Raw genomic sequence first — 16334 nt, forward strand, 5'->3', positions numbered from 1 at the left:
TCGATTGGAGTGGGGCAGATTGTTTTGAACTGGAGTGGGGCAGATTCTTTTAGATTGGAGTGGGCAGATTGGAGTGGGTCACATTGTTTTCGATTAGAGAAGATTGTTTGGTTTGCAGTGTGGTAGATTGTTTTGGAATGGAGTGGGGCAGATTGAAAGATTGAAGTGGGAAAGATTGTTTTGGACTGAAGTGGAGCACATTAGAGTAGGGCAGATTGTTCTGGATTGGAGTGGTGCAGTTTGTTTCGGATTGAAGTGGGGCAGATTTTTTTAAATGAAATCAGGTGGATTTTTTTGGATTGGGGTGGGGCAGATTGTTTTGGATTGGAGTTGGGGAGATTGTTTTGGAATGTGATGGATTGCTTTGGATTGGAGTAGGCCAGGTTGTTTTGGATTAGAGTGGGGTAGAATGTGGTGGATTGGAGTTGGGTGGATTGTAGTGAAGTGGGACAGGTTTGGTGAGGTTATTGGATTAGAATGAGCTGGATTGGCGTTGGGTGGATTGGAATGGGGCAGATTGGAGTGGGGCAGATTGGAGTGGGACAGATAGTTTGAGATTTGAGTGGGTCAGATTGGAGGGGAGTGGACTGGAGTTGGGCACATTCTTTTGGATTGCAGTGGGGCAGATTGGAGTGGGGAAGATTGTTTTTGGACTGGAGTGGGGCAGATTGGAGTGGGGCAGAGTGTTTTGGATTGGAGTGTTGCAGTTTGGAATAGGGCAGATTGGAGTAGGGAAGATTGTTTTGGATTGAAGTGGGGCAGTTTGGAGTGGGGCAGATTGTTTTGGATTGGAGTAGGGCAGGTTGGAGTGGGGGAGATTGTTTTGAATTGGCGTGGGACAGATTAGAGTGCAACATATTGTTTTGGATTGGAGTGGGGCAGATTGTTTTGATTGGAGTGGGCAGATTGGAGTGGGGTACATCGTTTTAGATTGGAGTGGGGCAGATTGTTTTGGACTGTATTGGGGCAGATTGTTTTAGGTTGAAGTGACGCAGATTGTTTTGGAGTGGAGTGGGGCAGATTGTTTTTATTGGAGTGGGGTAGATTGTTTTGGACTTGAGTAGGGTAGATTGTTTTGGATTGAAGTGGGGCAGACTGCAGTGGGGCACATTATTTTAGATTGGAGTGGGGCATATTGTTTTAGATTAGAATGGGGCAAGTTATTTTGAATTGCCATGGGGCAGATTGGAGTGCAATAGATTGTTTTGGATTGGATTGGGCAGATTGTATTGGATTGGAGTGGGGCAGAATATTTTGGATTGGAGTGGGACTAATTAGAGTGGGGCAGATTATTTTGCATTGGAGGAGGACAGATCGTATTAGATTGGATTAGGGCAGATTGGAGTGCGGCAGATTGTTTTTGATTGGGTCAGGAGGATTGTTTCGGATTAGGGGTGGGGTAGATTGTTTTAGATTGGAGTGGGGCAGTTTGTTTTGGATTGGAGTGGGCAGATTGTTTTGGGTTGGAGTGGGGCAGATTGCTTGGGATTGGAGTAGGGCAGATGGAGCAGATTGGCATGGGGTGGGTTGGGGGATTAGAGTGTGGTGGATTGGACTGGATTGTGGTGAGTGGTTTGGATTGGAGTGGGGTGGGGTGGAGTGGATTGGATTGGTCTGGGGTGGATCAGATTGAGCAGGGTGGATTGGACTGAGTGGGATGGATTGGTGTGGGGAGGTGGGGTGGATTGGCGTGGATGGGAGTGGGGTGGATTGGATTCGAGTGGTGTGGTGTGGATTGGAATGTACTGCACAATTATCTATTAAAGCATTATTCCAGAAGTTGCACATAAGAAAGGAACTTTGCAATATTTAGAAAAAGAAAATCGTCATCTTTTGTGAACAGTGCCCACGAGCAAATACAAAACATGAGTGCAAAGTGAGAAAAGAAGACTCAGCAAAATAAAAGAAACAAGTTCACTATAGAAAATAAAACTTTGTAATTTTGTTTGTCCTGTTGGTCATGTTTTTGCCGGTCACACACCTCACTAGAAGTAAAAAAGAAGGGGCATATTTATACTCCGTTTGCGCCGAATTTGCGTAATTTTTTTCGACGCAAATTCGACGCAAAACTAACTTCATTTTTATACTTTGGCGTTAGACGCGTCTAGCGCCAAAGTTCATGGAGTTAGCGTCATTTTTTTGCGTGAACACCTTCCTTGCGTTAATGATATGCAAGGTAGGCGTTCCCGTCTTAAAAAATGACTCCGATGCATATGCGTCGTATTTATACTCCCGGGCAAAAATGATGCCCGGGAGTGGGCGGGTCTAAAAAACCTGCATTAGCGCCGGATTTTAGCGCCTGGGTCAGGGCAGGCGTTAAGGGACCTGTGGGCTCAGAATGAGCCCAGAGGTGCCCTCCAATGCCCCCAGGGACACCCCCAGCCACCCTTGCCCACCCCAGGAGGACACCCAAGGATGGAGGGACCCACCCCAGGGACATTAAGGTAAGTCCAGGTAAGTTTTTTTTTTTTTTTTTTTGTGGCATAGGGGGGCCTGATTTGTGCCCCCCTACATGCCACTATGCCCAATGACCATGCCCAGGGGACAGAAGTCCCCTGGGCATGGCCATTGGGCAAGGGGGCATGACTCCTGTCTTTGCTAAGACAGGAGTCATTTCAATGGGGGATGGGCGTCGTAAAAAAATGGCGCAAATCGGGTTGTGGCGATTTTTTTGCCTCAGCCTGACTTGCACCATTTGTGGACGCCCATACGCCATTTTCCCCCTACGCCGGCGCTGCCTGGTGTACGTGGTTTTTTTCAACGCACACCAGACAGCGCCCGCGGCTAACGCCGGCTAACGTCATTGAATAAATACGGCGCCCGCATGGTGCTTCAGAATGGCGTTAGCCGGCGCTAATTTGTTTGGCGCAAAACTGCGTTAGCGCAGTTTTACGTCACAAAGTATAAATATGGCCCGAAGTACCTCAATCATGTCAGGAGCAGCGGATGGGCACTAATTAAGTTGAATAAATCTGTGCTTGCTCTGTGCTCCACAGACAGGAACGGAATGATGCTAGGCCTGCAGTGACCAATTACAAGGCTGTAAAGACAAGTGCCATGTGTAACCTCCGCACCATTGTGGCGAGGTGTGTGTGCGAGTTGTATTATAAGATTTGTTCTGGAAGCAAAAATCCTATGCCTATACTGTTTCAAATACATTGGCTGTGTGCTGTACAATGCACCACACATGCAATGTGTGAAATGAATGGAGACATAAAAAACTTTCTCCAAGTTAGTGCCTACTTGAAAGTCTGATTTGATCATCCTAGTAGATCATGCTTTGTTTCAAAACTATTGGTGTATGTTGTGATCAGCCCAATTTACACTCATGTAACACACCTTGGCAGAAAGTGATACAAAAAAGCACAAAGCTTTACTTGCACAGAGAAAAGTGCACCTTCCAAGTGCAAAATACTATTTGCTCTGGAAAATAAATACCTTTCCAGGACTTTGCGCCAGTTTGCATCGTTTTGCATGACTTTGTGCCATTGAAAAATCCTAGTAAATCTGCCCCTGTATTTGCAAAATGTGTGCAATATGTGCAGCACACTGTTCCAGAAGTAAGAACATTATGGAATTTAGATTTGTGTATATAACTTTTTTCCTGCCCCTAATTAGTTTTTCATACAGTTAACACTGCTTTACACACTCACCCTCTAAAACTCAGAGTAGTGCATTCTCAAAGCTTTCTAAAAATATATCCTTGAATGTACTTGGTGTAGCTAGGTAAGAATTAAAGTGCATTTGCACACATTTGTGAGGATCTAAAAAGTTACTTTGTGTGTTCACCTTATTTCCAAAGACCTTCATGCTTAATTCCTTGAAAACAACCACCAAGCAAACATATTACAAAATATACATGTGGGTACTAAGGGCCTGATTTCGATCCTGTCATAGGGGATTACTCCATCACAAACGTGACGGATATCCCATCTGTCGTATTACGATCCTATAACGTCCAGTGGATATCCTAATACGGTGTACGGGATATCCATCACATATGTGACGGAGTAATTCCTTCACCAGGGTCCTAATCAGGCCCTAAGTCTGACATTACAATGCAAGTCTGTTTTAAGGGTGTGCAGAAATATGAAGTTTTTCTCTTGTGAATTTCCTGTGATTCTCATGAATATTACAAGTATTACACATAGTAAATAAAGTTTTCTGTATGTGGTTTTTCACATTGAAATCAGGAGTTGCATGTCTCCTTTAAGTTGTTTTGAAAAAAATGAAGATAACCATCATCAAGCCACTGTCAAAGTCATGAAGAAAACTGGTTTAAAGTTAACTTGCTAGAAAATGTCAGGTCGCTTTTAAGCGACTATTATTACTTGCGAGGAACAATTGTAATTCTGCAGCGGAACTCTATATTAGGGAGGAAATGGAGGGAAAACTGGACATTTTGTCAATTAGGAACAGTCCAATAACTGGGATCTACAAAAGACTGTGCTCGTTTAATGAAAATATCTCACATGCCTAGTTTGTTTGCTTTTGTGAAGCAAGACTTTTTTTACAGCTACAAGTCACATGTATGGTAGAAAACTTTGCAAACCATTTTCTATGTGGTTTTTGGCGAATACCAAGTCTTATTCCCATTTAAAAAAAGAACATTTTACAAGAATGTTTGCAAAATGAAATGTGACAGATTGAACAATAGGGATAGTGGACAAAGTGAAATGCTTTCTTTCGGTGGCCTATTTACACATAACATTTTCAAGCGAGATATGCACAGTAGATAATTTGTTAAGGCCGACTATGCCCACTTTTAACAAAGTAGCCCTAAAGCCTTTCCAGTCGGTAATCACCATGGCTACCATTCTTTTTGTCTATCATTTTCCTTCTCCATCTCTAGTTCAGAGCCATATCAAACAAAAAGACACTAGGATAATTCCAATCATTTTGTGTACACCATGGCGTTGTGACCCTATGTCCTTGATGATGAATATAACCAGTCACTGCAGGAGAGACACATTGGTACTCTGCAGGAGGGACTACAGGAAAGCTAAATGTGCCAGAAACAACAATGGGGGCTTTCCCAATACCCCACAATTATAGTTGCATTGAGGAGCCAAACCGATTCACCAGGTGAGCTCACGTAAACCAGGACGTCATCCATATACAATTAGACAACATGAGTGGATCTACCTACCCGAATCCCAGGGCTCTATATCCCTGTGCAGCATTAGGGCAAGGGTCTCGAGTGTGACAAGAAGGGGTGAAAGGGGACAGCTTGGTCTGGTTCCCCTGCCAACCATCCACAAGTCAGAAAGCTCACCCCAACCCTGATAATGATAGTGGACGCAGTATATAGGAGTTGTATCAAGGCACATCATTTGGGTCCAAACCCCATGCCTTGTAGCACTGCGATTAAATATTCCCACTCTACTAAATTGAAAACTTTTCTAAATTAAAGGAGACCAGTGTCATCTCCTTCTCCCTGCCCATCGTGTCATGTAATACGTGTGAGTCTATGCTGGTTGTGAGTAGTACTATGTGCCAGCATAAAGCCGTATTGCTCCTAATGGATCAGTTCACTGCCTTGATGGTGGCACCCAGCACCTCAGTGGTGATGTCCTCTTCCAAGTCTTGTATAGGGCTTTGCCACAACTGGGGTAACCCCACCTGTGCCAGAAACCTATTTACCGCCCCTTCAGGGGCAACAGACCACGCCCAGCACACCACTTTGAAGTGATCTAGAAATGCAGAGACAATGTCTGACCTGCTGGTCTGCAGAACCCCCTGAGCATTCCTGATGTGTAAAATGGGAAGTATCTCTGTCTCACGCCAAAGGATCCAAGCCACTAGCTTCCCCGATTTTTCTCCCTCCCTGTGTATGAGCTGGCAGTAGTTTTTAAGAGCGGTCTTATCCAGGGTACCCCACAAATCCTGTATTTCGCTAGGCATCTCGAACATTTTTGTTCGCACATCCACAGAGAATGCCTCATGTTTTTTAAGGACGGCCAATCACCACTCCTTCACCTTATGGTCTGTTACCATGTGTCTTCATACCCTGCAAACGGTGTTTTCTTATTACCGCCTTGAGTGCCTCCCATTCACAGCCCTAGTGCCAAATGTCCCATAGTTAACTTCTAGACAATCCTCCAAGAAATTTGACAGCGTTTTCTGACAGACCATGTACATGAGGAGAGTAAGAGATTATAGTTAAATTCATATTGAATTAAATGTAGGTACATCAAGCCTAGTATGATGGTTTGTAGAATGGTGCTTATGCAGATCGCAGGGTTTGCACTGGAACAATAGCCTATTTATTAGCTATATTGAACATTTCATAATTAATTTTATACATTTTAAGCTACTATTTTGTTGGTATTTAGAGTAGAAATATGTTTGAAAGATAAAGCACTTAAATTCAAAAGTAATACTAAAACTCTGTTGCACAAATTCTCTCATTTTATTCTTCAACCTTCTTGCATTTTTGGATGAGGGAGTGTCTGTGCCTAGTTTGCATTTAAATATGTCAGGCTAAAAGTCATTCCATATTTCCTCAAAAGTTCATCTTTGTCTTGATTTTCTTATAAAATATATTCAGTAAATGTAAGTTGTAACATTTAATTGATTCAGGAATCATTTTATCTGTTGTTCAGTAATACATTTTTGCAATCCTTAAGCCTATCCTGTTTCATGATCAACCCTTTTTCAGAATATGCTGCTTAAAGGCCATACTCAGGTGCTCATTACGACTTCGGCGGTCTTTTGCCATGACTGCCATCGAAGCGGGCGCCAAAAGACCTCCAGTTTTTGGCAGTCCGAAATCTGCCGTATTACGAGTCACCTATGGATTTCCACCAATAAACAGGCAGAAATCCGCCACCGTCGTCCTAGCAGACGGCGGGTGAGTGGCGGTCCTTTGCACGGCGATGCAGCACTGGCGGTGGAACCGCCGACACCCACCCCCTCCCGGACGACACCTCAACATGGGCTGCTATGCGGCCCATACAGGTAAGTGGACTGACTGGAAGGGAGGGTGTGTGCATGGTAGGTGCGTGTGTGTGGTTTGGTTGTGTATGTGTGTGAGCGTGTGTGTGTATGTGTGTCAGAATGGGTGTGCGTGCATGTGTGTGACTGTATGCTTGCATGGAGGGGGAGTGTGTGTGTGTGCATGTATGCAGAGGGTGAGGGTGTGTGTGTGCATGTATGCAGAGGGTGGGAGTGTATGTGTTTATGTATGCAGAGAGGGGGTGCATATGCGTGCAAGCAAGCGGGGTGAGTGTCTGCATGCGAGTGGGTGGGGGTGCATGTCTGTGTGCGAGAGAGTGGGGGTGCGTGTATGTGTGCAAGTGAGTGAGGGGGTGTGTCTATTTGTGGGCAGCGAGTGGGGGTGTATGTATGTATGCGTGCGGTTGGGTAGGTTCTGTGTCTGCAAGTGTGTGGACATGTGGGGGTGCATGTGCTGGCAGCAGGAATGGGGATTCGTGTCACCAGGTGCGATAACCGCCAGTATTTTCGTGGCAAGGAGACTGCAGTGAAAAGCCTGGAGGTTTACTGCCTTGTGATACGCACCAGACCGACTGCACCGGGCCAAACCACCAAACTCATAATGCAGAGGTCTTTACCACTGGGACCGCAGCAGTAAAACCTCCACACTCATCATGAGGACCTCTGTCATTGTAGAAGAGGATCACTGACTCAAAAAAAATGTATCTCATTGAATGTTGTTAAGTATATTCTGTCCCTCAACCCACCCTTCTGTGATTTTTGCACAGGTTTCTAAGTTGATTTGTCTGTGGACTTTGACAGTTCCCACAGCCTTCTTTTTCTAAAATACGAAACGTTTTGCTTGGCATCCGAATGGAATGTAATTCTAATTCTTTGCGGCATGTACATAGTTTAAATGTTCAATCTTGTCTTGTGTATTGATGACAAGCATTTGTGTGTCAGATTTCTGATAATGGAGGTATTTTTCCCAGTCTTTCCTGTGCATCTCTATCAAGTTGCGTTTGAACGAAAAAGAATACATTAATCTAGTCTCATAAACCATAGTTTGTGGTAGATCTTTGCAATAGTCAAGGAAGGTGGAAGCGTAGAAAGACATTGTTTCAGCCTGTCATTTCATCAAGAGGTACTTGCCATTCTGTGTGCTTCAACAAAGTGAATAATTAATTACCATACACTGTTTGATCAACTAAAATGTGATTAGACAAATTAATTTTGCCCAAAGAAGGTATCACCATTATTTAGATAAGAGTGTTTTCCCACATCAGGGCTTTAGATGACAGGAACAAAATGTGTCTGTCTTTTTCAGATGGCAAACACTGGTCGCTGATTGTGTGTGTATATATATATATATATATATGTGTGTATATATATATATATATATATATATATATATATATATATATATATATATTTTTTTTTTTTTTTGTCACTTACATACTTTGATTAAGTCTACCTGAGGTTATTGAAAGAATTAGGCAGTTATCTCGACACTTCATCCAGATACACACTCCCTGTTCATACAAAACACCAGCTGTAGCCTTTACTTGCTCCTAACAGACCCCTTTTTAAAATTATGAAACCTATACTCAGCCTTTCATTACATCAAACACCAACACCCTCTTCCTCTCTTTACCAATTGCACTAAACCATACAATCCTTGCACTCCGCTCAGCCACACGTTACCTCTTCCAGTGATCAAATCTAATACAAACACTCATAACTCTTGTCCATCCCCCCTTACACACCACATACACTGTTCTCCAAAACACATCACCACCACTCTATTGTTCAAATACCAGCAGTACTTCACATACAAATCCTTTTCAGAAAACAACTAAATCTATACCTGCTCTCATTACTCCCGAAAAACAGAAAAAACACTCACTCCAGCACATCTAAATCACACAAACTCTCATAGTACTTTCTGTCACACCCACTCCCACCCTCGTGACTACACAAATAATACAAATCCTGAATCAACTAGACTCCACAATTCTCAATGTTCACCAACATCTACCACAAACGTCTCAACACACCAAATTCATTCACACCCTCTCATCCATTGCAAAATTTAGAGCCTTAGAATAAGACCTGCATACTCCAGAACCACCCACAAGCAATACTCCTTCCACCCTAAACAGACACAAACAAAATAAACAACATACCACTTTTCACAATTTTGCATCCCCAGGTCTATTACACAACAAGGCTACTCTACAAAAAGAACACAACTCACCATGTCACTCCAACCACCATCTCCACCACCAACACACATACACACCAAACAAAATGAATGCTTTCTAAGCCTGCTGGATGAGGAACACAATATAAAAAAACAGCACTGTTGTGTCCCTCATACAGTTAATATTAACACTAACGACACCCCTGTTGCAAGTTCAAAATATACAGCTCACTCTTCTACAAAACAAAATCACACCACCACCAAAACACAATCTCTAAACTGCCTTCTCATAAATGCTCAGTCACTCTCTAAAATAAGCACCACATCAACGACCTTCTCACTGATACACTGAATCATGCTTGGGAAATGACATGGCCCCAGTGTTGCATAAAGCCGTTCCTCCAGGCTATCAAACCACAAAACCGTATAGGCAAACAACAGAGATGAAATAGCCATTATATTCAAACAAACAATAAATCTCAGCAAAACAGATGACATTTCCATACAAGTTTGTGAGGCCCTGATCACCAGATGCAACCCTACACCATCTTCCTCCTGTAACTTTTGCCTCCGTTACATACTACCACCTAGCATCCAAAGCAATCATCACTGGCCTAGTCACATTGAACCTATATCAGGTTGTACACAATCCCACACATACCACTGGACACATCCTAGAAGTCATTTTTGCAAACCCAGAACTAGTTAATGGTAAACCATCACACCAGTCAGATGATCAGACCACCATGTGGTAACTTTCCAACATAGAACAACACAAATCAACACAGAGCAAAACCACCAGCACAAACCAGTTTCCAAAAATCCTCTCCGAGAGTAAGCCAACCCAGCCTCTGTACTCCTTCAAACAAATATCACAAAGTGAATCTATGGATCTGGTCAAAGCAAGCAGGCCTTCCAGCTGCCCTTCTCACCCTTGTCCACCACACATCTTCAGAACATTCTTTTATCAATCTGTGCTGCCACACCTGTAAGAAGAATCATCAATAATTCGTTAAGTATGGGAATCTTTCCTAAGGACCTTAAAAAGGCATACCTTCTCCCATTATTAAAAACAACAAACCTGGAGCCGCATGGCCCCAACAACTACAGACCAATTACAAATGGGCCTTTCCTTGGCACAGTGATACAAAGAGCAGCATTTTCCCAGATGCCATAGTTCATTGAAGATAACTCCATACTTTCTTACCAAACTGCATTCCGCCCACAAAATGGCACTAAATCTGCACTAATCGCCATCTGAGATGATCTTAAAAACACAGTAGACTGCAATGGAGTTGCTGCACTACTTCTGTTGGACCTCTCCGTTGCCTTTGACACAGTTGATCATGACACCCTAATATAAAGACTCTATGAAGCTGGCATAGAGAGGACTGCTCTCTACTGGATCACACCCTACCTTTAAAACAGAACAAATGTCATCCAGCTCCCCCTTTCTCATCCAAACCCTGCTTCACAAAAGCAGGGGTCCCTCAAGGTTCAGTCACCTCACACATACTTTTCAACATCTACATGAGGTTATTACCAGCAATGATCAATGAATTTCAGTTCACATGCTACAACTATGCAGATGACACACAGATACTCCTTAAGATGGAGTGCCCCAAAGGCATTGAAAACTCACAAATCTTAGGTTGCCTCAGAGCCTTTGATCAGTGGATGATATGGAGCCATCTCAAACTGAATGCTTCTAAAACAGAAATAATCACATGTGGCAACTGGAAAAATTATGAACAACTCTGTGCCTGGCCTGATGATCTGGGACCACCCCCTAAAGTATCTAAGGAAGTTAGAAACCTTGGAATTACCATGGACTCCAAGTTAACAATGAATGCCCACGTGGACAAATTAGCACAATCAAGGCTCATCACCATGAAAATTCTGCGACACATCTTCCCCCACCTCAGATTGCATACAAGATCCAGGCCACTACCTCTCTTGCACTGTCTAAATGGGATTACGCCAATGGCTTCTACCATGGATCATCTCTATCTACTATGAAAAAATGACAACACATTCAGAACTTGGCTGCCAGACTACTCCTACATCTAAAGCCACAAGCCCACATCTCCCCTGCCTTGAGGGCCCTACTTTGGTTACCGGTTGCCAGAAGATCCACCTCCAAGCTGTTTTGTATCACCCACAAAGCAACACATGGACCAGGACTGCTTTTCATTAGGAGTAAAATCACCAAGTACATCTCAAGATTGGCAGCCCGACTCAAAACACCACCATACAAGAAAAAGACAATAAGTGGTACTTTTTTCTCTGTCCAAGTGGCCAAACTATGGAATTTATTACCCCCAAATATATGATCCAGGGATAACTATCTTATTTTCAGAAGACTACTCAAGAGTAGTCTCTTTCCTATGTAACCACCATACTCAAACAGCAATTGACTGCATATCCCTGTATTTGTAAACATTTATACCTTGATTATACGTATAGATCTAGATATATGTATTTCTTTGTACAAATATACTGTATATATAAAATATTTTATCTTGAAATATATACATACTCTTTAGGCTTGTTTAACAAATGTATATATTACTCACAGTTAAAATTTATATATGTATTTGTATGTATGTGTATATATTTATATATATATTATGGATATGTGTATATATGTAAATATATATGTGCATATTATTCTACACTTAACCTGTTCATAGCTCGTTGCATAGTTTCTATATAAGTTGTTTGATTAGATGCTTTTGAGTCTCTGCGTTATCTATCACAAAAGGTAAATATTATCTTAACTATTTGTCTACAGGTATTTCACTTTTGAGGTGTTGGCGAAAGAGAAAATAATGTTATAAAAGTACACAAATAAATTGACTTTGGGTACTGCAACACTTGAAACACTTGAAAGTCTGTGTACAGGAGACCGGAAAAGACTTTTGAGAAAGCTTTACTCTGTCTCCCCATCACCCTATACCTCTATCAATCTATCCTCCACTCTCTGACTCATCCCAAACCCATTCTACTACTATTATCTCCTAGACTCTTCCCTCCTCTACCCCTCCTGGCTCACTCCAAACTATGATCTCCAAACAACCCTACTAAATTCTCCCTCATTTATCTCTACTTTGTCTCATCCCAAGCCCCATTTTATTACTATGATCACAGTTATCCCTTTCAACAGACTCTTTCGTCCTCCATCTATCCTTTACTCATCCCAAACCTCATCTTACTACTATGATCTCCCAATTAAAACTTCTGGACTTTTCCCTCTTCTATCTCTTCATTATTCTGTTCAGTCCAACTGACAGGCTCACAGGTCCTTCACTCCAATTAATTCATACCTCCCTATAATAATACTATACTCATATTTCCCTACGCTAATCCACCACTAATCCTTTTGGGTTCTGGAGTAGCGTGCTACTTGTCGAAAGGCACTTTGATGCCTTATCAGGGGTAGTAAGCACTATATACGTGCGATTACAATTACAGTTACAATATAGTGATTTAACATTGTTTTAGACTGTCAGGCTGAAGCCCACTCTTTCCATTGTTCCAAAATAGTGTTCACATTGTAATTTTTGAACTTAGGATGATATTTCAATGCGGGTTCCAGGGCATGGAGCAGAGAGATGCAAAAAGTACAGTAATGACAGTATCCTACTAAGTGCGCATAAAATAGGTAAACTATTGGTGCTGAATTTTAGAATGCATGATAAATGTAAAATGTTGAAAATACCTACTTTATTGATAATCCATCTTGATGCAAAAAATAAACACATTTTCTCCACTCAAGTAAGAGACTTGGCCCTTCTGGACCTGTCCGTTGTGCCCATCGCAAAGGAAGTATTTTATCCACCACATTACCTCTTTCATAAACTGCTTCTTCCATTTGCCTGCATCTACCCTGACCTCCCTACGGTGTAACAGCACTATGAGTTGGAACGAAACAATGAGACCTATTTCAACATTTGCTTTGTTGGAAGTCACTCCATACACTTAGTCATTGTTGCTGCAAATGACCTCTTGTTCCAGATGTGTTTGTGTTTTTACTTCTTTCAAGTGAATACATGCAACGTGGTTTATCCCCTAAATGGAGGAGTGATGCTGACTTTAAGATGCAATATTTATCATGATTATGGATACACTCTAAGAGAATCTGCTGCATGTTGATAACAGACTACAATAGAAATGTTTTCACTGAAGTGGGAAATTGTCAATGGCAGGCCTTGATCTCCCTTTTTTTGCATTTCCCCCAGAGATGGAACTCCTGGTTCCCAAAGTGTGACTGAGAAGTTTGAAGTAGACTGGACTACAGTGCTGGTTAGCTCATTTAACAGCATTGTGCTGAAGTTTGACGGCCGTGGGAGTGGTTCCCAAGGCACAAAACTACTACATGAAGTCAAAAAGAAGCTGGGATTGATGGAGGAGAAGGATCAAATAGAAGCTCTCAGGTATTTTCCAAGGCAAATCATTTCCATATCATGTGTAGCCAGTGTAAATCCCAGTGATATCGAACAGAATAGCTAATCTTTTGAAAGGTGAACAACAGCTGCAAAGAAACAGTACATTATTAACAAGAATACTTCAAATGTTGTAAGGTCACATTGTGGCAATAGTCTAGAAGGCCTTAGACCTTTATAAACTGTTAAAGATGGAGCAATGTCTTCCCATTCTGTTCTGAAGTCTGCAAGTCAGTAAATGGTCTGATTCCGGTTAAGTAGCTCTGATTCTCTCAAAGCGTTGTCTTGTGAGATGTCTCCACTACAAAATGAACCGAAATCTATAACATAATTTACTATGCTTTCTGAATGAATCCTCATTGCCTGTTGAGGCTGAGAAGCATCAACTGCCTTGTAAAGAAGTTGTCCTCTTTGAAGATCGTGAACCCATAAAAATTACTTGCCATACGTGCAGAACAGCTTAACAAGCAGTACTAATTCAAAAGTCAGGTGCAATCGTAGTGTCAATTCTTCCAATAAAGAACAATTCTCTAATGCCTTAAGGCTTTACAACTTTGGGTGCTGTCTCGATGGTAGGGTTTCAGCAACTACTGTCTTTCTTACTGTCAGTGAGGATTAAGATCCAGCTCCTGCAGGAGGTTCACCCTAGGAGCCCTTCTCTTAGAGAGAAATGTAGTTGTGAATAAGTGTAAAGAATGGTTATACCAGTTTAGTTTGTCTGGAGATAATCTGCCTTTCATAACTCTAGTGAGTGTCAGGAAGTGTGTAATAAGGGCCACAGCAAGTTTACATTTCCCTGGCCGAGATGTTTTCAACGTAATTGTGTATTTGCCATTGTAGCCACATTGTGATCTATATACCCAATAATCAGATTTTAAAAACATATGACTTATAGTTCAAACAGATCAAAGGTATTAAGAATGCTGCATATGAAACTTAACTTCCAGCACTTTGCAAAAGACAACTGATCACCTTTCTCAATTTTATTGTTGTATTCAGGTTAATTAGGTGTTGCTAGTAACCCTAATGGATTAACTGTAGTAAGTACATTTATATCCAGCAAGAAAAAAAATCTACATACTTACATTTATTTCTGATATTGTTCAAAGAATAACTCATTCTATGTCATGAAACTGTTTTGTTTGCAGTATGCTTAAAGAGGCAGGTGTTTCAGCAGGACCCTCATCATTTACGAGACCTTTCATTAAGCATATCTGGGAATAGCGCAATAAAAGTAAAGTGTCTTCTGTTAGAAGAACTGGGCACATGTAGGTCTGAGTTCTGAAGAATACAATATTCTCATGTTTTAGACCGACCATTTTACTCCAGAATGTGGTGCAGGCAGTAGCCTAGTGAAGCCGACCACGTGCCTATATTCATTCCTGATTGCTGCACGTTAGTGTGGGTCTAGAAATTATTAGGACCTGGTGCCTTTTGTTACTGTTGCTGCCACAGTTCCTGCGTTTGTTGCGGCCTCTTGCAGTTTGGTGAGAAATTCAATTGCGTTCTCATTTCCCCACTTAGCTGTACCCTTTCTAAAAACTGGTGTGGGGCACTGGAAGCTGCTGTGAAGTGTGGCAAAACCAAGGGGCTGCAGACAAGTAAATAGTTTCCCGTTTCCTTGACATGTACAGTGTTGGCACCAAACAATGTATATGGTCAGGTAAATGAAGTTAATCCTGCCTCAGTCAATATTCATTCTTTTAACTGAGTACAGTGGGATTATTTAAACAGGCCCATTAAATCTATTTTTGAGTGGTGTGTTCCTTTCCTATGTTCTCTCAATAACACAATTTACCACCCATTTCTACTTATCTCAACGTTAATGTATACCAATGATAGGCTAAACATATTTGAGAATAGATGAGGGAACTTGGACCAAGTGCCTGTGCATAATCCAACTTTGAGCACTTAAGTATGCTCCAACATCGTTACTGCAACCACTCAAATATATATTACTTACATATATATATATATTACATATGTTCTAATCTGCCTCATTACCCTCCACGAAACGCCCTCTCATGTTCTAGGACTACTCCCATAAGGCATTTGGAAGGAATTTGGTTTATGAAAATATATCACTTTACCCCAAAATTCCACAAAGCTGGCTGCCAGGAGACTAACAAACAATAACCTCACCGCACCATATATATTTGAATCTTCCACATACAACCCACCACATTTCATCACCTTTTATTTTCATGTGAAATTTCATTAAAGGTCTTTAGATACTTGTATGAGTAGAGGGAGGATGCCTACTGAATGAAGCAGTGAAGTGGGAAACGGGGCTTTTAAGGAGGGATTTGAGGTCAAATTCAATAAAGTGAAAGAATTGACTCCACGAGGAATTCGATCAGCTCAGTACATTGCTTGCAAGATTTTATAATATTTTATAATATAGTAACCTCAAGCCAGCTTCACTGCCACGTAAAACCACTTTGTTCTGTGAACCTTGCTTTACATGCCACGTTGCCTCATTTCAATAAATACATAACGCCCTCCAAGGAAGCTACAATATTCTTACATTTAGTGGTTCCATCTATCAACGTGGCAAAGCAGATGAAAGAGTCAATACATGTTTCCATCACTTCCTGTCCATCAGTAATTGCAAATGGCTGTTGCTTAGAGAGAAAAAAAAAACACTCATACAAAGCACAAAGCTGTAGTTGCCCAGCATTTGGCCAGCCTTAAAGGTGTAGTGTTAGAAAAATCTTGAATCATCATGGAGACACACCTTCAGTTAATAA

General features: G+C 41.6%; 1 protein-coding gene across 3 annotated transcripts in view; it reads left to right on the plus strand.

The window, feature by feature from the left end:
• Window positions 1-16334, plus strand: part of DPP6 (dipeptidyl peptidase like 6) — a 1951083-nt gene that overhangs the window by 1859440 nt on the left and 75309 nt on the right. For all 3 annotated transcript variants that reach the window (XM_069211130.1, XM_069211129.1, XM_069211131.1), the window contains exon 20: window positions 13381-13575. In XM_069211130.1, coding sequence (XP_069067231.1) covers window positions 13381-13575 — 195 coding nt within the window. The remainder of the gene's footprint in view (window positions 1-13380; window positions 13576-16334) is intronic.

This window comes from Pleurodeles waltl, chromosome 10, assembly GCF_031143425.1.
Source record: "Pleurodeles waltl isolate 20211129_DDA chromosome 10, aPleWal1.hap1.20221129, whole genome shotgun sequence".
NCBI classification, from domain to species: domain Eukaryota; kingdom Metazoa; phylum Chordata; class Amphibia; order Caudata; family Salamandridae; genus Pleurodeles; species Pleurodeles waltl.